Raw genomic sequence first — 24,093 nt, forward strand, 5'->3', positions numbered from 1 at the left:
CATGCAGAGTCCCTGGCTCCCACTGGAGTTGATGATCTCTTGGCTAGCTGTCTGACCATCTCCTGTCACCCTCAGCTAGGAGATGATGACGTGGCAGATGGCTCAGCCTTCCATGCCCAGCGCAGCTACAAGCCCCATGGACGCTGGGCGGAGCGTGCTGACCAGGAGCCCCTCAAGACCATCCTGGATGCCCAGGACCTGGATTGCTACTTCACCCCCACGAAGCCCGAGAGCCTGGAGGGCTCTATTCTGGATACAGTGGAGCCCCAGAGCCTGGTGGCCCTGCTGAGTGAGGTACAGACCGCCCCAGCCCGGCCCACGGTCCCTGCACTGTGACTGCCCACCCGGGACCTGGGGCCTCGGCAGTATCATTTTGAAAATCAGGCTGATTTTCCCACTCTAGGGGTGCAAGATGATTACATGATGTGGTGGAGGGCAGGAGGGTGAGGCCCTGGGCCTAGTGCAAGTGAGACTTCCCAGGCAGACCAGGAGTCTGGGAGGTGGGTCCCTTGGGGGTGAAGAGCTTGGGCCTGAGAGCAGGCCTGTGGCTGGCTGGGGACGGTGGGGGGGAGGGGGTCATTTGAGCAGGTAGAGCCCTGACCTTACCCCTTCCTTGCTGTGTGACCACTTGCCGTGAGGCTTGCTTCTCTAGGTTTCTGCTTTCAAAAAAAAAATGGTCATTAAAAAAAAAGATAACCAAGAAAGAAAGATTTCTTAAAAATGGTCATAAAAAGAAAGCCTTCAGAGGGCTTTGATAGGAATCCAGCACCAATAGGGCCTGGGCCCTCAGAAGTGCTGAAGCAACTTTAGCTCTTGTTCTGTTATTTTCCAAACAAAATTATCTTTTATTCTGTTGTATAAACCGTCTTTTTTATTGTGAAATGATACACATACACTTGTGTGTACAAATCCTAGGTACACAGCTTGACAAGTTATTGCCTATGTATGCACCTATGTATCTACCACCCAGGCCCTAAGATAGAGAGTATCTTCTACCTCCTGGAAGACCGCCTTGTGCCCCTCCTAATCGGTACCCCCACCCGAGGCACAGCCTTTTAACCTCTCACCGAGGATTAGTTTGTTCTTGAACGTCACCCAAATCGGCTTCTGGAGGATTGGAGCCTTGCCCGTAGAGGGGCTGCCGACCAGCAGGAGGAGCGCAGAGGGAGCTCAGGATGAGCACCTCACCGGGCCCAGGCCCTGGCTCAGCGGGATGCTCCAGCACGTCTTCCCTGTTATCGTGGGTGTGGTACGCCTGGCGGCCTGCAAAGGGCCCTGGCTGCCATGACCACCTCAGATGGCTGTGTCCTCTCCACCCTGCAGTCGGAGAGCCCCCAGAAGGTCGGCGGGGGGCATCCCTCCTTCCTGCCCCTACAGAGGGAGTCCTCTGAGGACAGCGAGCTCATCATCTACTCCCTGGAGGCGGAGGTGACGGTCCCAGGGACAGACAGGTGAGTGTCCTGTGCACCCAGGGAAGCCTTAAGGCATTGGAGAGAGGAGGCCTCAGCTGATAGGCACGCGTTGGAAGAATTGCTCTCCGCTCTCCCCATGGGCCTGTGGGAATGGGGCAGAGCAGTAAGGCCCGGGTGGCACGGGAGCCTGGCCCTGCAGCCTCAGTTGCCCTGGTTCCAGGTGGAGGTGCAGGGAGCCTTTGCAGGAGGCAGGAGAGGCAAGGCAGTGCTCAGTAGGAGCAGGGCACAGATGTCTAGGGGGTCAGGGTGGGGGCTAGCTGTTTACTACCAGTATGTTCTCATTCCCTTGCCCCACCCCCGGCACTGCAGCGAGTACTGCACGAAGGACATCAAGGGGGAGTCCAGAGACCAGCAAGGTGACTCCTACCTCAGAGTCTCCTCATTCTGCCCGAAGGATCAGAGACCACCTGACGGTGAGTGGCGGCAGGTGGAGACCCTGCAGTAATCTGTCCAGCCAGGCTCCTTTCTGGGTATTAATGGCAACCTTGACTCAGTCTTTCTGAAGCTCAGAGTCTATCACGGAGGCAGACATGGTCCCTGCTGTTCCCTGAGGATTCTCGAGCCCAACTGCTGACTGGCAGGAGCCCAGCTCTGCCACTTCCTTGAAGTGTAAACTTGCTGGTCCATAAAAACAGAGTGGGTATTATTACCCCCCACTCTTCAGATTGGAAAACCAAAGCCCTGGGAACCTGAGCCACTTACCTGACTCACCCAGTGAGGGCCTGGCTTTGGGCTCCTGACTCCCGCTCTGCCCCTCCAGACTTGGGGGAGTCAGAGGCTGACTTGGAGTGCAGCTTCACCACCAACCATGTGCCCCCTCCACGGCCAGCCCCGGCCCCTCGGTTTGACATGATGATGCCCCCCACGCTGGGTGAGCAGAGGCCAGATGTGGGGAAGACGGTGCATGGGACTTGCTCGGGGTTGGTCATGATATATAATCACTTTCCCCACATCAGCCCTGCACTTGGTGCCCACTAGCCCCCATTTCCTTGTCTAGGAAGCAGAGCCATTAGCCTCTCCTCGGTCTAGTGGCAACAGGGTGTGTGATGGGCGAGTCCAGCTTTCTCCATTGTTAAGCGTCTGGCGTCTTTGGGCGTCTGCCGTGACTCATGGTGTTGATGATTCTCTCCTGCCCACCCCCTTGGCCTCCCCTTCGCCTCTCCCCAGGATGCCCAGGTTCTGCAGAAGAGTTATCCCAGCCCGAGGTGCTGGGCATATCCAACGGCTCCCTGCCCCAGACCCCTGAGCAGGAGAAGTTCCTCCGCCACCACTTCGAGACGCTTACTGACGCTCACCCCGAGGGTAGGGCCCTGCCCGGGCAGGCCTTCCAGTGCTGGGCACACCGTGGGTGTCTCGGGTAGGGCTTCCCTGCAGAGCTGGCAGGGGTGGTAAGAGGGCTTGCGTTTTCTCTCAAGGACTGAGCCGTGCAGGCTCTTCTCCCTGCTGTGTTTGCTCCCCCAGGCATGTGGGTGGTCTATTGATGGCGTTTCTGGGGATCCACCTGCTGGTCTGCGGGCCTTCCTGGGCCCAGGGCTGAGTGGCTGGAGGGATTCTGAAGACTCCTTTGGCATCTTCCCCTAGAGCTCTTCCATGGATCCCTGAGAGACTTGGAGGCCCCTGAGGCTGAGGACTTCTTCAATCCCCGGCTGAGCATTTCAGCCCAGTTCCTCTCACGCCTCCAGAAGACATCCAGGTAGAAGCTGGTGAACCCCCACCCTGCCCCCATCTCTCTATCCCCCCCCGGGGGGGGCTGTGTCCCCTCAGGGACCCCCAGGACAGCCACAACCGCCTGGTTTCCTTCCCACAGGTTCACCCACAGCTTCCCTCCCCGGCTGCCCCTGCACCTGGTGAAGTCCCCAGAGGTCAAATTCCCGGAGCTTGGGGGCAGCCAGTCCAGAGCAGAGCCCCTGAGAGCAGGCCCTGGCTACACGTCCCCAGGCAGGACCAACGTGAGTACTGGGGCCACCTCCCTCCGGACTTAGGGCTGCGAGCCTGGAGGCCTTGTCCTCACCGCATGCTGTGCTTGTAGGTCCTCGCTGGGAAAAAGGCTGAGGAGCCCCTTGAGACCCCGGAAGCCTGGCGCCCACTGAGTGAGTGCCCCCATCCGCAGACAAACAGCCCTGGGCTTCTCAGCAAACGGTCCTGGATGCCCATCCGAACCATGGGGCAGTGGGGATGGGCAGGGTCCACTCAGGCCCGAAAGCCACCTGGGGTGGGCCCCTCTCCCTCGGCTCTGCGGCTGGGGTGTGAGACTGAGCCAACTTCTTCCTTTACAGCCCCCCGCCTCTCCGGCCTGGTGCCCTATGCCCCCTCCTCAGTGCTGCCCACTGACAGGAAGCCTCCGACGCCCACGGCCCTACCCACTCCACGCCTGCCTCAGGCTGTCCACGGCCCCTCCACCCACCCCTACATGGAGGCCACTGCCAGCTCCCAGGCCAAGATGTCACGCAGCACCTCCCCCGAGGACAGTGAGGACCCTGTGCTGGCTGAGCTGGCCAGGCCCCTCCACAGGCCCTCCTCCCCGGCGGAGATGGCATCCCTGGGCCAGGAGCTCCAGGCCATCCCCACCACGGCAGCACCCAGCTCTAACAGCGAGGGCCGAGAACCTGCCTTGTCCTCCTGGGGCAACCACGAGGCCCGGGCCAGCCTGAAGCTGACCCTGTCGAGCATCTCTGACAGGCTCTTGCTGCCCCCTCCCCTGTTGGAACCTGCAGCCACCCAGCCCAGTGTCACCGTCACAACAGCCACCTTCCCAGTCCCCAGCCCCATGGATGCAAGCTCCCTGAGGCTCCACAATTCCACCTTTCTCCCAAGGCTCCTGGCCCCCGAGCCCCTCAAAGCCCCTGCCCACCCCAGCAGTGCCCTACTTCCAGAGGCCAGGCCTGGGGTTCCTGGCAGCGTCACCTCTCTCCTGGAGCCCACCCCTGGTAAGTACCACTCTTGGGGCAAGGGATTGTACCCCGAGCTCATCCCATGTACAGCTGGCTTAGCTCTGAAGGTGGGCACTTGACCCCGCTCAGGGGTTGCGCCATTCATTTGTTCGTTCGTTCGTTCTTTCACTTAGATATTTAGTAAGCACTTCATATGTGTTGGGCTTTGTTCTAGACCCTGGGCACATGGGGCTTGGTGGTCAACAAGACTACAAAGAATGGGCACCCTCACTGGGGAGATGGCCAGACTAAATGTAAAGCAAAGTGTTAAGAGTATCCTGAAGGAGTATGTGCTAAGGACAGAAATAAAAGGGTTTAGGGAGTGAGAAGGGGGAGGACAGTGGCTAGAGTTTTCAGCCAGATAATGAGAAAAGGCTTCAAGGAGAAGGGGGCATTTGAGCAGAGCGGGAGGGAAGTGAGCCTTAGGGGACTGAGGGAAGCATCCCAGGCAGAGGGATCAGCCCAGCCACCCCAGCCTCTCTTAGACCAGTTAGAAAGTGGAGGTGTCTTTCTCATTCCCTCCCCTCTCACCCCAGATGCGCTCAGTCTGGTCCAGGGCAGCCCTGGACACTGGGAGGAGCCTGGGGTGCCGGCCAGGGTCCTGCCCCCAGCTCCCCGTGAACTGAGCACTGTCGTGCACAGACTTCAGACCACCTTCCAAGAAGCCCTGGACCTTTACCGCCTGGTGAGCCCAGCCCCGGGGCCAGGGGAGAGGGCTGGGTGGCTCCCCGGGACTGCCGGGGCTGGGTGGCCCCTGACAAGGTTTGTACCCCTTGCAGATGGTCTCCAGCGACCAGGTGAGCACTGAGCAGCAGTGGCAGGCACGGACTGAGCTGGCCTCCACCTTTCTTTGGATCCATAACCAGTTAGAGGCCAATGACTGGCTGGTTGGGACTGACGTGGCCCAGGCCCAGGGCAGCCCGGGTTCCCCCTCCCCGACTACACTGTGCCCCCTGGCCAGCCCAGATTTGCATGCCCTGCTGGAACACTACTCGGAGCTGCTGGTGCAGGCCGTGCAGAGGAAGGTGCGGGGGGACTGAGGGCCAGCAGCCTCCTCTCCACGCCAGCCCTGCTGTTTCTGAAGAGATCGGTGTCTTAAGCAAATAAACTGACAGCTTAGAGGAATGGTTCCTGGTGCCTGTCGGGGCGTATGCACGAAGCTCCCTCAGGTGGATGTGGGGAAGGAGGGTAGGGTGGACAGCAGTGTTGTGTTGGACCAGCCCGGGGAACGTGGGTGGATGAACTTTGCAAGGGATGAAATTTGTATGCAGCAGGTTTTGGCCACGTAGCATTGTACCCTCACCTGCTCTTCCTCTTCCTGTCTCACCTGGGGGACATCAGCCCCAGCGCAGGACTCCGTCAATGGGACCAACATTCCCAAGAAATTAGGGAACTGCAATAATGATGATCCCAACACCTGGATGCCATGTCGTCCATCCCCCCTGAGCTGCTATGGGGTCAGTTGGGGTCCTGGCCCAGTGGGGCCCAGCTGTTCCCCAAGGAGGGGCCAGCCCTTCCTCCCTGCCCCCTTACTGGTGCCCAAGAACCCACTGGAGCCACTGCCATCACCATGTGCCAGACCCTGGCTCCCAGGACACACACTGCCACCCCACTGGTTCGGGGCCCCCAGGCCAAGCCCAGGTTGGATCCTATGAGGTCCAGGCTTTTGTCCCCACCTACAGCAGGGGAAATTGAGGAGAGACCAGCAACTCAGTGACTGGACAATCGGGCAGCATGCCCAGGCCATCCAGCAGCTGGGACAAGTAATTCTCTCCCCAGCAGGAAGATTCTATCCAGATTCATCCCATGAGCTCCCAGCTGTGGAGGCAGCTTCCCCAGGCAGCTGGCATCTAGCCATGTGGCAGGTCTGCCAAGAAGGCCACTCTTGTGACCACAAAAGCCCCCACTGTCCCAATTCTCTATGAAAAGGAAGCCGGCAAGGGAGGGCCCTCCCCTGAACCACAGCCCCACCGTGCGGCTTGCTGTGGCCTCAACCACCACTTGCCTGAGTCCCTCTCTGCTCCGTCGGATGGTCACGGCCCACCGTAAACAAGCCCAGAGAGATCCAGCCTTGCTCCGGATCCCACACAGCTGGGACTCAAACCCAGGCTTGCCTCGTGGCAGAGCCAGACCATTCAGCATAAGGCCATGGCCCTCTGCTGTCTCTCGAAACACTAACGCACATCACAACCAATGGTGCTGTTCAAAAAGTCCTGCGGGGTTCCTGTCTGTCGTACACGCTGGGGGTAGTGGGAGGAACAAGACCAGCAAAGCATCTGCCCTCGTGGCATTAGCCTTCTAGAGAGCAAAACAGGAACTGAAGCAGTATCTGTGGAACTGTAGGTAAGCTAGGGGAGTTCATTGTGCTGGTTGATGAGCCAGGGAAGGCCTTTCCGGGGTGACATTTGAGCTGAGGCCGGAGAGAAGGCACAGGCCATGTGGACATCTTGGGAAGATATCCGGGCAGACAGAGCAGCCAGTGCGAACACCCCGCTGGGGGGATCAAACATCTATGGAAGGAATGGAGTGAGCTAGAAGAAAGGGTAAGAGAGGAGATGGGAGGAAGAATGGGGTTCAAGGGGGCAGGGCCTTGTTGCTTCATGACATTTAAATCCAAGAAATATTCACAACACAATTTTCCCCCCTAAATAAGATGCCTGATCTTGGTAGCTAAGGAGATGCCCAGTATTGTTTATTTCTCAGAGGCTCTGCCCCTGCCCTGCCCCACAGGTTACAGACCCCTGGGGACCCTCTCTCCTTGCCCCTGCCTTGCCTGGCCACCGAAGATCCTTGAGGCAAGGCTTGGCATCCAGGCCCCTGAATACCCAGAGGACCATCTTGAGCCTTTCCCTAGTGGAATGTACCCCTCCTCCCACCCTGTATCATAATTAAGCCTTCAGGGGCGCCTGGGTGGCTCAGTCGGTTAAGCGTCTGCCTTTGGCTCAGGTCATGATCTCGGGGTCCTGGGATGGAGTCCCACGTTGGGCTCCCCGCTCAGTGGGGAGTCTGCTTCTCCCTCTGCCCCTAACCCTGCTTCTGCTCCCTCTCTCTCAAATAAACTTTAAAAAGTCTTCAACGCACAAGTAGCAAATGGCTGGCTTGTGGGGGCCCACGCTGCAGGGACATTTATTACTCTTGATTATGTTCCTGGCCCCGTTACCTTCTGAGGCTGAGTTCCGGCCCCAGAGCTGCAACATGGCTGTATGCTCTCAGCTAACCAGGAGCAAAGGCCCGAAGGAGGGCAGCTGCCAGGGTAGTAAGAAAGGTGCTCAGCCTTCCTAGACGCTTCTTTCAGAGCGGTTGTAGGCAAGAATGGAGATGGCTTTGATTCACTTGGACCAACCATCTTTCCTGTCCTGACCATATCGCTGTTCAAACAAAATTGGGTTCTCTCAGCACAAGAGGGTGGGCTGGTAGAGAGGACCCAGTGTGTCTGCCACTCTCCACTTCTTAATGCTAAGCTCTTCTGCCCTGGAAAGACCAGAATCTCTCCTCCGACAAACTGGCTGGTTAAGAAACCACTGCTGATGAATGTGTGCGCATGCGGTTTGTGGACCCACAGGGCCCTAGCAGGAAGAGGACAGAATGCTCACACAGGATGTTTCAAAGAGAGTTCAGTGAAGGGATCTTTTACAAAGAAGTGGGCAGGGGATAGGGAAATCCTAAGGCCTGTACGGTATCCTGGACTGGTCCCAGAGAAGAGCTGTTACTCCCACCCTAGCCTTGAGCTATAGATACAAGGGAGCAAAGTGGGACCCAGAAGAGCCAATCCTGGAGAGAAGGCTGCCGTGAGGGGAGCTGTGTGCCTGGCAACTTCATAGGGAGAGAGTTGGAGAAATCCTCTCCCCCATCTTCTGTGGGGCTCCCCATTGTCGAAATCCTATTGGGAGCGAGGGGGTATGGGAGGAGTGGGACAGAAAGGGTATGGGGACAAAGACACCCAGCCCTGAATTTCTTCCCTAATGTGTTTCAGTAACACAGGAACCACTTGCCCCAAGAGACATGGTGCTGGGCAGGGAGAACTGGGCACGGGGAAAGAGGCAAGATGGCTCCCCCTAACCATTTGCCAGCTCATTCTTCAGTGCAACTTCCGCCCTGTACTCCCCCGCTGGACCGATCCTAGATACTGGGCTGCCAGACCTGTGCTGCACACACCAGTCACAGGTGCATGAAATCCAACAATTGTGAGATGGAGACACTTAAAACACTTTTTAAAGAACTTTATTTTTTAAAGATTTTATTTGCTAGAGAGAGAGAGTGAGCGCACAAGCTAGGGGAGTGGCAGGCAGAGGAAGAAGCAGGCTCCCTGCTGAGCAAGGAGCCCAATGTGGGGCTCGATCCCAGGACCCTGGGATCATTACCTGAGCCAAAGACAGATGCTTAACTGACTGAGCCACCCAGGTGTCCTGACACTTACCACTTACAGATGGACTGACTGAAACTCACATGCTTGCCTAGCCACCCCTCAAGACTTCCTAACAACCACCCTGTTTATATGCTGCATGCTAAGCGCTCTCCCCACATGATCTACATGGATCTTTGACACAAACCAGTGATAGGGAGACACATTAGTCCCATTTTCCAGATGAAGAAACTGAGGCTAAGCAAGAAGTGACTTGCCTGGGTTCTGCAGAGATAAAGTGGCAAAGCTCTGGGCTAACAGACTCTCAGTCCCGCCTCCCTTGCTGCCCCAAATGAATCAGCAGGACTGACTCTCAGGGAGTGTGAAGAAATGAAGAAATAATGCTTCTCTCACCACCAAGCCTTTGTGTAGACTGTTCCCTCTGCCTGGAACACCCTCCCCTTTCACCTGAAACCTCATCTTCCTTCAGGGCTACACCCAGCAGTCATCTCTGAACCTTTAGGCTGGATCAGGAGCCTCTTCTGGGCTCCTTTGAGCCCCCTGGGTTTTCTCTGTTGCAGTTGGGATCACTTTGCCTGTGCATCCCCCATCATAGCTTTGGTCATTCTGCACTGTTACTGGCGTGTCTCCCTCATGGGCTAAGTTATATGTTCATTTTTAGTGCTGAGCTAGGCCTGGCCCATAGTTGGAGCTCAGGAAGTCGCTGACTGGATAAATGAGAGGAAGTAACTGCACAGAGAATATTCAAAATCCTTAACCAGGGGTTAAGAGGTCAGACAATGATCAATCTAGAACACAGACTCGCTTGAATGTAGGGGTGGGGTTCTGGGAGCCCCTGGCTGTGTCAGGTGACCCCCTTTGGCTCCTGGACTGTGGGAGAGTGGGGAAGTGGTGTCCCAGGCAATCACTAGGAGCTGGACTATTAACACACCAATATTCTAATACCTGCTACATCTGAACAGTGTTTCTGGCTGAACATCAGCTCTGGGCATCTGAAAATCAGAGAGGTAGAGCTTCCTGTTGGAAGATGCATAGCCTATATCCTCCCCTTGTCCTTCCCTACTGCACTGTGCTGTCTCTCCACCCTCTGGAGCAAGCAATCACAGCCACTCCTCACCCCCGCTTCCTCAGACAGCTGCTGTGATTTGAATAACCAAACAGGCTGTTGGATGTCCGGTTGGTAACTGATTTGCCTGGCAAACAGACCCTCAGGTCCTTAGCCCTGCTACTTTAAGAGGACAGCCTCCCTGCAGTCTTTCCTTTTTCCCACTCCCAGGAGCTGTCTAAGCTTCAATCTTGCCCTTGCTTGGTGTTCTTGGGGGTCCTAGCGCTTGGCTGCCCCTGGTGGCTGGAGAGTGCCCTCAGGAACCTGGTGTAGGAGAAGGGGGAGGAATGGTGGGTCCCGAGGCAAAGGTAACTGGAGCCAGCTAAGTCGGCTCCCTGGGCTGGTCACAAAATTTGCATGGAGAGAATGAGTCTCCTCCAGGGCTCCCCCCTCCCTCCCTTCCCCCTCCAGTCATCCTGGGGCTGAGGTGTGACTGTAGGTGGAAGAAGCAGTCGTCTGTGTGGGGCCATCTCACCATTCCTGGAGGTGATGCCCCGTGCCTTCCTGGTCAGGAGTCGGCGTCCACAGCCACCCAACTGGGGCCACCTGCCTGATCAGCTCCGGGGAGATGCCTATGTCCCAGGTGGGCCCCTCACTGGGCCTGGAGGTGAGGGGTAGGTGAGACACAAAGCATCACCGTCTGGCTTCTCTCCTCAGACTGCAGCAACCAGCAGGGCCCTCCAGCACACCAGTCTTCTGGCCTCGGAGACCCTTGGGTAGCGGTAAGTCTGCAGCTGGACCACAAGACCCTGCTCAGTTTCATCCCTGCCCGCTCTCAGCCTCAACATAACCTGACTGCCCCTTACTTCCCAAGCCCATTGCACATGCCCCTCCAGCCTCAGGACCTTTCCACTTATTGTTCTCTCTGCTGGGAATGCCTTTCCTTTCTTAGTAGAGCTCACTGTTCGGCTTCATCCCAGGCACCATTTCCCTAGCGTGGGCAGTCACATTTCCTATCCCAAGATCCCTCTGTCCAGTGGGGCAGAACAAGATTCAAGCCAAGTGGATGGTGATTTCCTTTTTTTTTTTTTTAAGGTTTTATTTATTTATTTATTTGACAGAGAGAGACACAGCGAGAGAGGGAACACAAGCAGGGGGAGTAGGAGAGGGAGAAGCAGGCTTCCTGCTGAGCATGGAGCCCGACACAGCCTCAATCTCATGACCCTGGGACCATGACCTGAGCCAAAGGCAGACGCTTAACGACTGAGCCACCCAGGCGCCCCTGGCGATTTGCTTTATGTCAGACCAGAAAAGGTGACAGGAGCAGGATGGGAAGACTGGGGGTTCTCAGAAGGGATATTCAGCTGTGCATGCCCTGGAAGAAGGAAAGCACTAGCCGGAATAGAAATGTGACTGCAATTATTTCAGTATTTGTTCAAAGCCAGGAAGTGTTCTAGGCAATGGATATTTACCAGGAATAAGACAAAAATTCCATCCTTCCTGGAGCTTATAATCTGGTGGGGGCTACAGGGATAGACAATAAAATTAGAAAAATCTATGTTACGGGGTGCCTGGGTGGCTCAGTCATTACGCGTCTGCCTTCGGCTCAGGTCATGATCCCGGGGTCCTGGGATCGAGCCCTGCATCAGGCTCCCTGCTCCATGGGAGGCCTGCTTCTCCATCTCCCGCTCCCTTTGCTTGTGTTCCTGCTCTCGCTCTCTCTCTCTCTGTCAAATAAATAAATAAAATCTTAAAAAAAAAAAAAAAGGAAATCGCCATCCACTATGTTACGTAACTATGTTACGTTGGAATACCTGCTATGGAGAAATATAAAGCAAGGTAAAGGCAACGGGGAAGGGTCAGGGAAGGCCTTCGCACACACGAACAGCAGCCTTCCCAGCCCTCCTTGGTTCCTGGTTCTAGGTATTCCATTTGCTCTGGCCGGGGGGTCTAACTCCCATGTCCCTCCCACAGCCCATGCAGGGCAGGCTGGCCTCTGCTCCCGGGGGCCCGGGGACACTGGGCTTCCCGCTCTGCCTCAAGGCCTTCCCTCTGCAGCGCATGCTGACGCAACACCTCAAGTGCCACAGCCCCGCGCGCCGACACGTGTGCCACTGTTGTGGTAAGGGCTTTCACGATGCCTTCGACCTCAAGCGCCACAGGAGGACTCACACCGGTGAGGAGGGGCAGGGGCAGGGCAGGGCGGCTGGGCCCCAGGGAAGTCTGGAATGAAATGGGAGAGAGGTGCCCAGGATGTTCCAGCGTTTGTGTTCATGGGGTGAAGACTCTGCCATCAGGCGGCTTGAACACCTCCTACTTAAGCCCCCAGCCACTGGGTGCTAAGGTGGTGCCAGGGTGGAGGCCTGCTGAGGCGTGCAGCGTGAAGACAGTAGTGGCTACAGGATTCAGGTCCTAGACGGAAGGGTGCAAGGAAAAGCCTCCCTCCTCCTCCTGGGGAAGGAATATCCTGATGAGCAGGTGGGGAACACAGGTGTCTGGCCCACATTTGCACTGGGTGGAGGTAGCACATGGTGGGACACAGGCAGAGTCTGGACACCTCGGAGCAGGAATGCAGGAATGCTCATGGAGGGCAAGGTGGAGAGGCTTTGGTTTGGAGGCCATTGCCCTGTCTGTCCTCCCCCCCTCCCCCCCGCTGCCCTTCTGCACAGGGATCCGGCCATTCCGCTGTGGAGCTTGCGGAAAAGCATTTACACAGCGCTGCTCACTGGAAGCTCATCTTGCCAAGGTGCACAGGCAGCCGGCCGGCTACGCTTATCGTGAGCGCCGTGAGAAGCTGCATGTGTGCGAGGACTGTGGCTTCACCTGCTCGAGGCCGGACGCCTACGTGCAGCACCGCGCCCTACATCGCGCTGCTTGAGAATGTGCATCCCACACAACCCACGGGAGGCAAATAAACGCAGGAAATGCACGCACAAAACACAGAATTTATTACACATAGGAGAGAACAGTTCACTCGGTCCAGCGGTGGCCACAGTGTGGGGCCGTGCACACGTAGTACAAGCGCATGGCGTCCTGCCAGAAAGGGTGCACGGTTAGGAAGGGCCTGCACCCCATGGATGTGTACGACACACCACCTCCATCCAGCAGAGCCGCACCCCAAGATAATAGGCAAAGGGGCCTTCTCCACTGGTAAGGGTCCCCCCCAATACTGGTATCCCTGCCCCCGGGGAGGACCAACCCTGGGACACGCAGAAAGCCTTCCTCCTGTCGCTCACCTCGGCCCGGGCACTATGTGACTGGAAGAACACCGCCTCCTTGTGGCCACACCTGGGAGGACAGTCAGCCACTCAGCCAACCATACCCTTCCCTCCTCCCTTCACCCAGTCAGGACGAGCCACTCTCCATCCCCAATACCAACAGCGCGCTCTCACTTTTGGCACGGGTGGTCCTCGGTCCGCGGCAACGTGGGGTCCTGGGACACGTCAGCGATGATCTGGGTCAGTTCGCTGAGGGAATAGAAGGTGAATAATTATGCCCAGACCAGGCCCTTCACAAGCCAACAACCCCGTCCCCCGGCTCTAGTGCTGCCACTCACTCCACTTCGTGCGTGATCTTGTTGACGTAGATGCAGCTGTTGTCGGCTTCCTGCTGGTAATCACAATTCCGGCACTACGAGAGGGCGAGTGTGGCGGGGAGGGGGTCATGGAGAGATCCGGGAAGCGACTGGAAGGGAAGGCTGGGTCTTCCCCGGAGGGAATGACTAGAGCATGGAGTCTCGAAGTTGGGATAACGGGGTATATTGAGAATCACTTCGGGGATGGGCAAGACAAGAGAGTAGGGTTCACTCGGGGGATAGGAGGCGAGACCAAAAGGCGTAGGAGGCGTAAAAAGGAGTAAGGGTCACGTGGAGTAGGTTGGGGGCACACTGGGAACAGGTGGACCGTTCTGGGAAGACCCGGGCACTCCGCAGACTCGTGCTCACCGCGTAGAGCAGAATGCGGTTCTCCTTGTCCTCCTTGGGGTAAAGCATGTTGTTACTGTGGGAGGGAGAAGTCAGAGGTCAGTCCTGGGGCCATTACTTGCTTCCCTTACACACTCGCAGGCCCAGGCTCACCATTCCTGGCAGAATCGAATACCCACGAAACCCGGCTCGTAGGTACCGTCTGGTTCCATAGCTACGCACTGCCCGCCAAGCAAGCCTTCCGCACTTGCTCCGCCGCGCGACCGGTCGCGGGAAGGGTCAAGCCTAGTTGCTTCGCCAAGGGAGGGGCGGAGCTACGAACACATACTGTCCCCCTGGGCTTTGTGCTTGGCTCTGCGCCGAGGTTCGATTAGTAACTTGCTTCAGTTTTTTTGATATCCTGCGGTAATTGGCTCCAACTTCTGAGCCTCGCTTCCCCCGTTTGTAGAATAGCATGGTACGAGAGCCAGGAATACGATGCTTTACGTAATATGCAAGGCCGGGAGCATAAATGAAGCTCTTGCTTTTTGCTGGCTGCACATGCGCGGACGAGGTAACTCTTGCCAGTCCTTCCTGTGGGCTTCAGCCTTCGCTCGCCCGGGCAGTTTCCCGGGCGGCTATTGGAAGAACTAGGCACCATGGAAGACCTCTCAGGATTGGCTGGGCCTACCCACGAGTACGGGAGAGCCCGCTTCCTGGCGTGGAAAAGAGACGGCGACGATTGGCGGACCCTGTTTGCGGGAGAGCATGGATTGGCCAGGTCGGGAGCAGAGGGAGGGGCTGATATCCCAGAAGCGGCGGCGGCGGCTGCGGAGCTGGTGTGAGGCGACTGACCGGGCTGCGGACCCCGGCAGGGTGTGGCGAGATGGAGGTGACGGGCTTGTCGGCGCCCACAGTGACCGTTTTCATCAGCAGCTCTCTCAACAGCTTCCGCTCTGAAAAGCGGTACAGTCGCAGCCTCACCATCGCTGAGTTCAAGGTGTGGCCGTGGGGGCGGGGTCCGGAGGGCGGGGCGTAGGGTTTGAGGGGGCGGGGCAAAGGAGAAATGGAGGGGCTTCCCGAACGCGGGGAGGGGCGGGGATCAACCGAGGTTGAACAGATTGGGGACTGGGCCTCGGAGGGGAGGGGCTCGAGGGAACCTGAGGTTCCAGAAATTGGGGGCGAAGCCAGGGGAAATCACAGGTTGCATAGGGCGTGGCCAGGGATAACCAGGTGGGTCCTAAATGGTGGGTTTCTTGGAGGAGCAAGGATGGGATGATGGTTGTTACAAGGGGTGGAGCTTAGGGGCGCCTGGCTGGCTCCCCTGGTAGAGCTTGCGATTCTTGATCTCCGTTCGTGAGTTCGAGTACCGCGTTGGGCGTAGGGTTTACTTTAAAAAATATAAAAATATATAAATTTGCAAGTACATACCTTAAAAAAAGAAAACAAGGGGTGGAGCCTCAGGGCAGAGGGTGGGGCCGCTAACAGCCTTCCACCGGCTGCTCCCTGCGCAGTGTAAACTAGAGCTGGTGGTGGGCAGTCCTGCTTCTTGCATGGAACTGGAGCTGTATGGACCTGACGACAAGTTCTACAGCAAGCTGGATCAGGAGGATGCACTGCTGGGCTCGTACCCCGTAGACGACGGCTGCCGCATCCACGTGAGACGTCCCCTCCATTCATTTATTTATTGAACAAATACTTGCTGTACGTTGTTCTGTGTGATAACCAAGATAGGCCCTCCTCTCATGGGCCCCCAGTTCAGCAGGGAGAGAGACAGAGCCATCACTGGACAGTGACAGCCAGAGTAGTCTGAACTGGGCTGGGAAAAGCCCAGGGAATTGGGGGCCCTCAGAGAGGTACCTGACTCCTGGAAGTATCAGAAGAGGCTTCCTGAGGGGTGGGATGCCTGAGCTGAGACCCAAAGGATGAGGAAAGGGCAACTTACGATGAGGAGTAGGAGGAGCATGCCAGGTGGAGGGAACAGGGTACAGAGGCATAGTTTGAGGTGGGTCAGGGTGAGTGATGAGACTTGGATGCGTTGGGAGAAGTTGGAACACAGAGGACCTCTGCATGCATCAACTCACATCATCCTCTCTGTTCCCCGCCCCCCCCCCCCGCGCCCCTTACTCTTCAGATAGCCCAGCATCCCAGGTGACCTCCACCTCAGGGCTTTTGCAAGTGCTATATACCCTAAGCCTGCATGGTTCTTTTTTATATGGCTTCACATGGCTCACTCCACCCTTCCTCACACACTTGGAGGGTGTGAAGCCTTCACTGACCTCAGTATAAAATTTAAATCTCCTCTCTTTGCCACTTTACTTGGTTTTTGTCCTTAGCTCCTACCACCCAGTGACATACTGTGCATTTCCCCCAGCACCTGGAATGATGCCTAGTACAGAGAAGATGCTCAGTGAATCATTGTTGGATACTGACCTGAATCCGTAAAATAAGACTTGGAAGATGGTGTGATTAACCCCATTTTGCACAAGATAAAACTTAGCTTCAGGATGGAATTTATTTTCCTAAGGATGAACTATAGTTAGAATTTTCGCCTCAATCTGCATGACTCTGGAAGTCACTGTGCTCAGAGAACTGGTTCTTTGTTACCTCTTAAGTGTTCATTGAGCATCCGTGTTATGCCGGAGCTATAGCTGTGAGCCACGTGTGACGAGGTCTCTGTTTTAGCTCTGTCCAGTGTGCAAGGTAGATGTTAGCTAAACATTCACAGGAACAAATATGAAATGTCAGAGACATGAGAGCCATATAGGAAGAGCTCACAGAGCTGGGAGAGCTGATACTGGGGGAACCTGACCTATCAGTGAGGTCTGGGAGGACTTCCTGGAAGAGGTGATGCCTGAGCAGAGACCTGGAAAATAGGAAGAGTTAACTGAGGAAAGGAAAAGAATACTCCAGGAGAAGGGCATAGCATGTGCAGACACTGAGGTGGAAGGGAGCACAGTTAAGTACAAGGACTGAGGAGTGGCCTCTCCTCTGGTGGACAGAAGTGGGAGCCAGGGGAGGCCTCTGAGCCAGGAGAGTCCTGGTCTGGCTCAGGTGTTCACAGGCTCCCTTTGACTGTGTGTGGGGAGCAGACTGCAGAAGACCAGAGGAGTTGGGAGACCAGGGAGGCGGCTTCTTCCATAGTCCAGGTGGTGCAGTGGGGCCTGGATCATAGTGGGCGTGGGTCAGGATAGTGCTGGGCCCCCAGGACTGAGACTTCGGGCTGACAAGTGGGCAGCCTCAGCCCCGGATGCTGGTGGGCCCGGCACGGGTCATGGCATCCTCAAACAGGAGGTTTTCACACATGGATTCAGGTGTAGACAGGCCTCTCACTCCTCAGGTCAGTTGAGGGTTTCCTAGAGGTGGAACCTCTGGGGAATTTTTTTTTGTTTTAAATTCTTTTCCTGTTTATAAATATTCCCTGTATTTGAAGCGCCTGACTGGCTCAGTCAGTAGAACATGTGACTCTTGCTCTCAGGGTCGTGAGTTCAAGCCCCATGTTAGGCACAGAGATTACTTAAAAATTTTTAAGTATGTATATAAAATATATTAACCTATATTTGTTGCCTTAAATAATAGCCACCTCAAATTTACAAGATCCTTAATGCAGAAAGTAGAAATTCTTAGTGATCCTGGCCAGAGAAAAGGGCCGTTTCTGTTTTGCTGTGTTAGCCCAGTGGCTCAGGCCAAACACCTAAGGGTCTTTGCTGACCCCTGTCTTTCCCTCTCATCTGTATCCAGTCTGTCTGCAAACCCTGTGGACTCCACCTCCGGAATCTATCTGGAGTCTACGCTCTTCTCCCCCACTGCGCCTGCCCTGTCCCAACCTCCATCTCACTCCTGGACTCCACAGCAGCCCTTCCTGGGGGAGGGGGGGGCCTGCAGTCTGCTCCCCACCTGTAGCCAGAAGGAGGCTGTGAGGCCCTGAGTCAGGTCAGGGTGCTCCTGGCTCAGAGCCTCCCTGGCTGCAGCTCAGTCTGGGTAAAAGCCAAAGTCTGCAGTGATCTGTTGTGTCTCCCAGCCTCCCCTGGCTCTCCACTCCAGCCGCCATGGCGTCCCTGCTGTTCCTGAAAAGGGCTAAGGACATTTCTGCACCCGAGATTTGGTGCCTGTCGTTCCTTCTCAGCCTTTAGACCTTGGCTCAGGCTTCCCCTCCTTTCAGAAACCTTCTCTGGGGGCACCTGGGTGGCTCAGTCATTAAGCGTCTGCCTTCGGCTCAGGTCATGATCCCAGGGTCCTGGGATCGAGCCCGCCATCGGGCTCCCTGCTCAGTGGGAAGCCTGCTTCTCCCTCTCCCACTCCCCGTGCTTGTGTTCCCTCTCTCACTGTCTCTCTTTGTCAAATAAATTTAAAAAATCTTAAAAAGAAAAAAAAAGAAACCTTCTCTGACCACCCTTCATGCTCCTAAGCCTCTTTGTGGTACTTATATATGTAGAACCTTGTCATCGTCTGGTGTTTATTTTATTTTTTTTTAAGATTTTATTTATTTATTTGAGAGAGAGAGAATGAGTGAGAGAGAGCACACATGAGAGAGGGGACGGTCAGAGGGAGAAGCAGACTCCCTGCCGAGCAGGGAGCCCGATGCGGGACTCGATCCCGAGACTCCAGGATCATGACCTGAGACGAAGGCAGTCGCTTAACCGACTGAGCCACCCAGGCGCCCCTCGTCTGGTGTTTAATAGATGTGTTTGTTTAGGGTTGGTCTCCCAGCAGAATAAGCACTCTTTGTGTCCCTAGCACCCAGCACCCAGCCCAGCTGGGTGCCATGGAAGAGCTTAGCAACAATGAGTGAATGAATATTGCGGGGTGGGACAGGAAGAGATGCTTCCGGGTCTGGAGGTTGGGGCCAGCTTAGGAGGGTCCCAGATAGCCAAAGAGGGCAGATGTGCTGCCCAAAAGTCTCATTAGCAAGACCTGAGCTCTACCCTTCAGTTCCAGTGACTTGGGGACCATCAGTGGTGATGGCGGCAGCATGTGGCGATTGCCTGGGGGCAGATCCAGCCTCTGAGGGCTTGGATGGGGGTGAGGAAGGGGAGATGGCCAGTGTGGCCACCTGTCCTCATCCCTTCTGCTAGGCTCAGGAGAGGAGAGAAGGCCTGGGTAAAGGTGAGGGTAGAGGAATGTGGCCTTTCCTAGATGGAGAGACTTAAATCCAGGGAGTGCTGTAACGTGCAGCCCCCAGCATCCCAACCCTCCCAGGCCAGGCCCTGCTCCCCACTGACCTCCCTCCCCTCACTACAGGTCATTGACCACAGTGGTGCCCACCTTGGGGAGTATGAGGATGTGTCCAAGGTGGAGAAATACCAGATCTCACAAGAAGCCTATGACCAGAGGCAAGGTACAGACACAGAGGGATGGATGGGGGCCTGTGGGGGCCAGAAGGCATCTGTGCGGGTGGAGAGAGGTTGGGGGCAGACAGGGACACTGTGGGGAGGTTGGTGGTGTGGGCAGTGGGGACAGACAGACATGGCAAGTGGAGGGCGTGGGATGAAGTTGGTGTGTGGACAGATAGGGCTTGGAGGGGCACAGGGTGTGGGGTGTGAGTTGGGGCTGGGAGGTGTGAGGGAGCGTGGGCCAGCAGACGGGGGCATGAGAGGGAAGTCTGGGGTGGGGGGGGTAGTTTTGCTACTGCCCTGGGGGCGTGAGCAAAACAGATCCGAATGTGTAGTGAGTAAGATGAAGAGAGGCTGGATGGAGGGAATATGACACTGAAGGGATGTAGGAAGATGGGGTAATGGGAAGACTGGAGGCAGGCACCTTCTTTTTAGTTTCTGGATTGTGGAGAGGCCCCAGGAGTCCTGGGGAGAAGCCAGGGCTGTAGTGGGAGACTCGGGGCGTGGGTGGCAGCCCTCCAACTCCCAGAAGAGTTTCTCTCTGCATGTTGGCCCTGTACGGGTGGAAGGTGATCCCCTTAGGCCAGAGGCCACACCAGGGAAACCATGTCTAAGCCTTGTCCCCCACCCCACCCTCAGACTCAGTCCGCTCCTTCCTGAAGCGCAGCAAGCTAGGCCGTTACAACGAAGAGGAGCGGGCACAGCAGGAGGCCGAGACCAGCCAGCGCCTGAACGAGGAGAAGAGCCAGGCCAGCGCCATCCCCGTGGGCAGCCGCTGTGAAGTGCAGGCGCCGGGGCAGCTCCCTCGCCGGGGCACCGTCATGTATGTAGGTATGTGGCCCACGGAGGCTTTCTGCTCGGCCTGGAGGTAGGCAGTGCTGGCGACCCAGCCCTCAGGGAGATCCCAGTCCAGCAGGAGAGACAGACCCAGCAATGACAGTGACAGCCCAGAGTGTTCATGCAGGGCAGTGGGATGCAGAGGCAGAACAGCGTGCGTTGTGATGGAGGAGACGGAGGCCGGAGAGGTCAGTTCAGAGGTGAATGCACAGGGCGCCGTGTCAGAGCTGAGATGGGGAAGGCACGGGCCAAGGTGATGGGGGCGGGGAGGAGGGAAGCTTCAGGGGCCTGTGGGAGCTGAGAGGCAGCACCAGACCCGTCCTCGAGAGGGATCCCAGAGGCTTCCTGGGGGAAGGACTGCATGAAGGAAAGGGTGCTCCAGCCAGAGGGCACGGGGAGTGCAAAGGCCGGGAGCGAGAACAGGCCGGGCCTGTCTGAGGCCCAGGAAGGAAGTTAGCGAGGGAGGCTCATGGCTCTTGGGAAGGAAATGAGGGGAGGGGTAAGAGGTAAGGTCCGGGCAGGAGTGAGGCCGGACCATGCAGGGCCTCAAAGACAGTGGAGAGCAGTTGGGTGGTGTTGTTGTTGTTGTTTTAAAGATTTTACTTATTTAATAGAGCGAGCGAGCATGAGCAGGGCGAGGGGCAGAGGGAGAAGCAGGCTTCGCACTGAGCAGGAGCCCGAACATGGGACTTGATCCCAGGACCCCGGGATCATGACCTGAGCCGAAGGCAGACGCTTAATGCCTGAGCCACCCAGGCGCCTGGGTTGTTTTTTTATAACAGCTTTATTGAGCTATTAATTCAGATACCATAAAACTTCAAGCATACAGTTCATTGGCCTTAAGTATGTTCACAGAATTGTGTAGCCATCACCACAGTCAATTTGAGAACATTCTCGTCTCCCCAGAAAGAAACTCCGTAAGCATTAGCAGCCACTCCCCATTTCTGAAACCTCGACTCCCCCAGTCCTGGGCAGCCACTAATCAATGTTGTCTCTGTAGACAGAGACTGTTTTGGACGTTTCGTGTAACTGGAATCCTGTAAGACGTGGTCTTCCGTGACTGGCTCGTTTCACTGAGTTCTCGAGGTTCATCTGTGTTGTAATACGAGTCGGTGCTTTGTTTCTCTTTATGGCCGACTGATGCCGCGTTGATTGGCCACACCCCATTTTACGGACTCGTTCATCAGTTGATGGATGTTTGGGTCCTTTCCACTTCTTGTCTGTTACGAATAATACTGCTGTGGACATTCTTGTACGAGTTTTTGTGTAGACACGGGTTTTCATGTTTTTGCACGTAGGAGTGGCGTTGCTGGGCCACATGGTCACTCTGTTTAACTTTGGAGGAGCCGTGCCATGTCATGGGCGCACCAGCGGTGTATGAGGGCTACAGCTTCCCCGCATCCTCGCCAACACACTTACTATCTGTCTTTTTAATTACAGCCATTTTAGTAGGTACGACGTGGGACAGCATTGTGGGTTTGATTTGCATTCCTGATGGCTAATGAGACTGACCATCTTTCCATGAGCCATTTGTGTATCTTACTTAGAGAACTGTCTATTCAGATCCTTCGCCCATTTTTTAACTGGGTTGTTTAGTTGTTGTTGTTGAGTTGTGTATTAGTTTTCTGGGGCCACCTTAACCAAGGAATCACACACCGGATGGCTTAAATGACAAAAATGTATTTCTCTGCGTTTTGGAAGTTGGCAGTCCCAAGATCAAGGCCTTGGCGGGTTTAGTTTCTTCTGAGGCCTGCTTGGCTTGAGATGGCTGCCTTCTTGCTGGGGCCTCACGTGGTCTTCCCTCTGTGTGGGGGCACATCCCCGGTGTCTCTTCGGGTGTCCAGATTTCCTCCTCTTACAGAGACACCAATCAGATTGGATTATATCCCACCCTAATGGCTTCACTTTAACTTAATCACCTTTTTAAAGGCCCTGTCTCCAAATACAGTCACATTCTGAAGTATTGAGGGTTAGGACATCATCATGTGAATTTTGGCAGGCACAATGCAGCCCATAAGTTGTAAGAATTCTTTATATATTCTGGATACAATTCTCTTATCAAATATATGATTCGCAAATATTTTCTCCCATTCTTTTTTTTCTCCTCCCATTCTGTAGGTTGGTTGTCTTTTTACTTTCTTGATAGCGTCCTTTGAAGCAGAACATCTTAAAATTTTTATGAAATCCAATTTATTTTTTGTTGTTGTTGCCTATGTTTTTGGTATTATATCTAAGAAACCAGTGCCCAATATAAAGGTTTACTCCTCTATTTTCTTCTAAGAGTTTTATAGCGTTACGTTTTGCATAATGGTCTTAGGCCCATTTTGAGTTAATTTGTGTGTGTGATGTGAGATAGTCCAACTTCCTTCTCTTGTGTGTGGATATCTAGTTGTCCCGGAACTATTTGTTGAAAAGACTATTCTTTCCTCCTTGTATAGTCTTAGCACCCTTGTCATTTGATCATAAGCAGTGTGGATTTTATGCCGAGTGGGATGGGCGGCCTTTGAGGAATTTGGGGCAAGGTAGCGGTGCTGTTTACTTTAAATTTTTACAGACTCCTCCAACTGGGGGTGTTGAGTAAATAGGGCATCCGGGTTAGGAACAGTGAGACCAGTGAAGGGGGCTACGATATTAGTCTGGACAGGAGATGGAGGTAGCCCTGGGTGGTAGCAAGGAGAGGTTTTTGCCAGGATAGGCTTTGTACTCGGTGGGAATGAATCTGGGGTGAGCTGCATCCAGAAGCTTCATTGGGTTTTCCTCCCTGGGCAGGACTCACAGATTTCAAGCCTGGCTACTGGGTTGGCGTCCGCTATGATGAGCCACTAGGGAAAAACGATGGCAGGTAATAAGCAATCCCGTTTGGGCATCTGTGTGTGCATATGTGTCCTTATACGCATAAGTGCGTGTGGGTGAGCACCTGGGGTGGGAGCCATGTTGGGGCCCTTTCTGACCACTGCCTCCCCCATCATGCCCTGCAGCGTGAATGGGAAACGCTACTTCGAATGCCAGGCCAAGTACGGCGCCTTCGTCAAGCCCTCGGTTGTGACAGTGGGGGACTTTCCCGAGGAAGACTATGGGTTGGATGAGATGTGACACCCAAGGAAAGGCATCCTCCTGCTCCAACTAATTTGCCTACTCATTGCCCCTCCCTGTGTGTGCCCATGGCCCTCTTCCCTGAGCCCATTTTTATTTTATTTACCTTGCCATTGACTTTTGAGACTCATGCAATAAATTTGCTGGAAACCTGGGAGGTGTTGGAGGACTTGATGATTACCAGAGGGGTGGGTGATGGCTGGGTAGGTGAGGGTGAAATAGGAGGCTGGGTAAAGAAGAGGTTGGGCAGGATGAGGCTTTATTCCTTGGCTGATAGCTGGGGGCCCATGAGACTGTTCTTTGTCCTTTATTAGTTACTGTAATGTTTTTCCTGCTATAACAAAGGGGCCCAAAATAATAGTGGCTTAAACAAGGTAGTTTATTTCTCATGTAAAGTCTCATGTAATCACCAAGAGCTGGTATGGTGATCCCTCTGTGTCAGAGGCCAGTCTCCATACATATATCTTATTGCTCTCCCTTCTCCTCATGATTTCCACATCATCAGCTCCAGGCACCAGGGAGAGGGGAAGGGGAAGGATACCTCTTGCCTTTAAGGAATATGTGCAACTCAAAACTTGTTTCTATTTCATTGACCAGTATTTTGTCTCATGGCCACTTGTAGTTGCAAAGGAGACTGGGAAATGTAGTTTTTATTCTGGGCAACCATGTTCCTAGCCAAATATCAGAAGTTCCTGTACTACAGAAGCTGGGGAGAAGGGATATTGGGGGTCAATAAGTTGTTCCACCACAGTTCCTGTGGGTGGGAGACCTTACCTGTTCACTTAATAATACTTTTAAAAAGAAAGAAATCAAAAGACTAGAAATAGGGGCGCCTGGGTGGCTCAGTCGTTAAGCGTCTGCCTTTGGCTCAGGTCATGATCCCAGGGTTCTGGGATTGAGCCCCGCGTCGGGCTCCCCGCTCAGTGGGAAGCCTGCTTCTCCCTTTCCCACTCCCCCTGCTTGTGTTCCCTCTCTCGCTGTGTCTCTCTCTGTCAGATAAATAAAATCTTAAAAAAAAAATGGAAGTAGCATGGATCCCCTCATAGCGTTGTCAAGCTGGGCAAAGCACATTGTGCCCTCAGGTATGACTTGTATGCATGCAGTCCCTGCATTCTGGGG

At 55.1% G+C, this 24,093-nt stretch overlaps 5 protein-coding genes across 8 annotated transcripts in view; 4 read left to right on the top strand and 1 right to left on the bottom strand.

Annotated features, from left to right (window-relative positions):
• WDR62 (WD repeat domain 62) overlaps nt 1-5,527 on the top strand; it is a 42,354-nt gene extending 36,827 nt beyond the window's left edge. The window contains exons 22-32 of one of the 2 annotated variants that reach the window (XM_081806805.1): nt 76-294; nt 1,324-1,451; nt 1,782-1,885; nt 2,233-2,343; nt 2,640-2,774; nt 3,054-3,165; nt 3,280-3,421; nt 3,502-3,562; nt 3,749-4,399; nt 4,939-5,087; nt 5,182-5,527. In XM_081806805.1, the coding sequence (XP_081662931.1) occupies nt 76-294; nt 1,324-1,451; nt 1,782-1,885; nt 2,233-2,343; nt 2,640-2,774; nt 3,054-3,165; nt 3,280-3,421; nt 3,502-3,562; nt 3,749-4,399; nt 4,939-5,087; nt 5,182-5,442 (2,073 nt within the window). In that variant the 3' untranslated portion in view covers nt 5,443-5,527. The remainder of the gene's footprint in view (nt 1-75; nt 295-1,323; nt 1,452-1,781; nt 1,886-2,232; nt 2,344-2,639; nt 2,775-3,053; nt 3,166-3,279; nt 3,422-3,501; nt 3,563-3,748; nt 4,400-4,938; nt 5,088-5,181) is intronic. The other variant, XM_081806806.1, reaches the window with a different exon arrangement.
• Nucleotides 1-24,093, top strand: part of CAPNS1 (calpain small subunit 1) — a 50,767-nt gene that overhangs the window by 5,412 nt on the left and 21,262 nt on the right. The window lies entirely within an intron of this gene.
• OVOL3 (ovo like zinc finger 3) lies at nt 9,255-12,688 on the top strand. Its single transcript, XM_031026130.2, has 4 exons — nt 9,255-10,453; nt 10,528-10,592; nt 11,785-11,986; nt 12,480-12,688. Exons 1-4 carry the CDS (start codon nt 10,360-10,362, stop codon nt 12,686-12,688), a joined length of 570 nt encoding a protein of 189 aa, XP_030881990.2. The 5' UTR covers nt 9,255-10,359.
• Nucleotides 12,671-14,254, bottom strand: POLR2I (RNA polymerase II subunit I). Of its 3 annotated transcripts, none has more exons than XM_081806810.1 (6): nt 13,932-14,254; nt 13,754-13,808; nt 13,367-13,440; nt 13,203-13,277; nt 13,010-13,098; nt 12,671-12,843 (listed from the first exon to the last, which is right to left on the bottom strand). In XM_081806810.1, exons 2-6 carry the CDS (start codon nt 13,799-13,801, stop codon nt 12,671-12,673), a joined length of 459 nt encoding a protein of 152 aa, XP_081662936.1. In that variant the 5' UTR covers nt 13,802-13,808; nt 13,932-14,254. The 3 variants fall into 3 exon arrangements, with proteins under 3 accessions (XP_081662936.1, XP_081662935.1, XP_006731491.1); XM_081806809.1 differs by having other exon boundaries at nt 13,886-14,242; XM_006731428.3 differs by having other exon boundaries at nt 12,736-12,843; nt 13,047-13,098; nt 13,886-14,221.
• Nucleotides 14,509-23,129, top strand: TBCB (tubulin folding cofactor B). Its single transcript, XM_006731426.3, has 6 exons — nt 14,509-14,711; nt 15,226-15,369; nt 18,953-19,049; nt 19,684-19,875; nt 22,651-22,723; nt 22,860-23,129. Exons 1-6 carry the CDS (start codon nt 14,598-14,600, stop codon nt 22,972-22,974), a joined length of 735 nt encoding a protein of 244 aa, XP_006731489.1. The 5' UTR covers nt 14,509-14,597; the 3' UTR covers nt 22,975-23,129.

This window comes from Leptonychotes weddellii, chromosome 16 (assembly GCF_054177405.1).
Source record: "Leptonychotes weddellii isolate Sample4059 chromosome 16, ASM5417740v2, whole genome shotgun sequence".
In the NCBI taxonomy this organism is placed as follows: domain Eukaryota; kingdom Metazoa; phylum Chordata; class Mammalia; order Carnivora; family Phocidae; genus Leptonychotes; species Leptonychotes weddellii.

What these genes read in the sequence shown, in the direction of transcription:
- OVOL3 (XM_031026130.2), top strand. Translation starts at nt 10,360, where the DNA reads ATGCCCCGTGCCTTCCTGGTCAGGAGTCGGCGTCCACAGCCACCCAAC. An exon ending in GGGAGATGCCTATGTCCCAG is followed by an intron (nt 10,454 to 10,527) that starts GTGGGCCCCTCA and finishes TTCTCTCCTCAG; the next exon opens with ACTGCAGCAACCAGCAGGGC. An exon ending in TCGGAGACCCTTGGGTAGCG is followed by an intron (nt 10,593 to 11,784) that starts GTAAGTCTGCAG and finishes TCCCTCCCACAG; the next exon opens with CCCATGCAGGGCAGGCTGGC.
- TBCB (XM_006731426.3), top strand. Translation starts at nt 14,598, where the DNA reads ATGGAGGTGACGGGCTTGTCGGCGCCCACAGTGACCGTTTTCATCAGC. An exon ending in ACGACGGCTGCCGCATCCAC is followed by an intron (nt 15,370 to 18,952) that starts GTGAGACGTCCC and finishes CCCTCACTACAG; the next exon opens with GTCATTGACCACAGTGGTGC. An exon ending in AGCCTATGACCAGAGGCAAG is followed by an intron (nt 19,050 to 19,683) that starts GTACAGACACAG and finishes CCCCACCCTCAG; the next exon opens with ACTCAGTCCGCTCCTTCCTG.
- POLR2I (XM_081806809.1), bottom strand. Translation starts at nt 13,944, where the DNA reads ATGGAACCAGACGGTACCTACGAGCCGGGTTTCGTGGGTATTCGATTC. An exon ending in ATTCGATTCTGCCAGGAATG is followed by an intron (nt 13,809 to 13,885) that starts GTGAGCCTGGGC and finishes TCCCTCCCACAG; the next exon opens with TAACAACATGCTTTACCCCA. An exon ending in ACCGCATTCTGCTCTACGCG is followed by an intron (nt 13,441 to 13,753) that starts GTGAGCACGAGT and finishes GCCCTCTCGTAG; the next exon opens with TGCCGGAATTGTGATTACCA.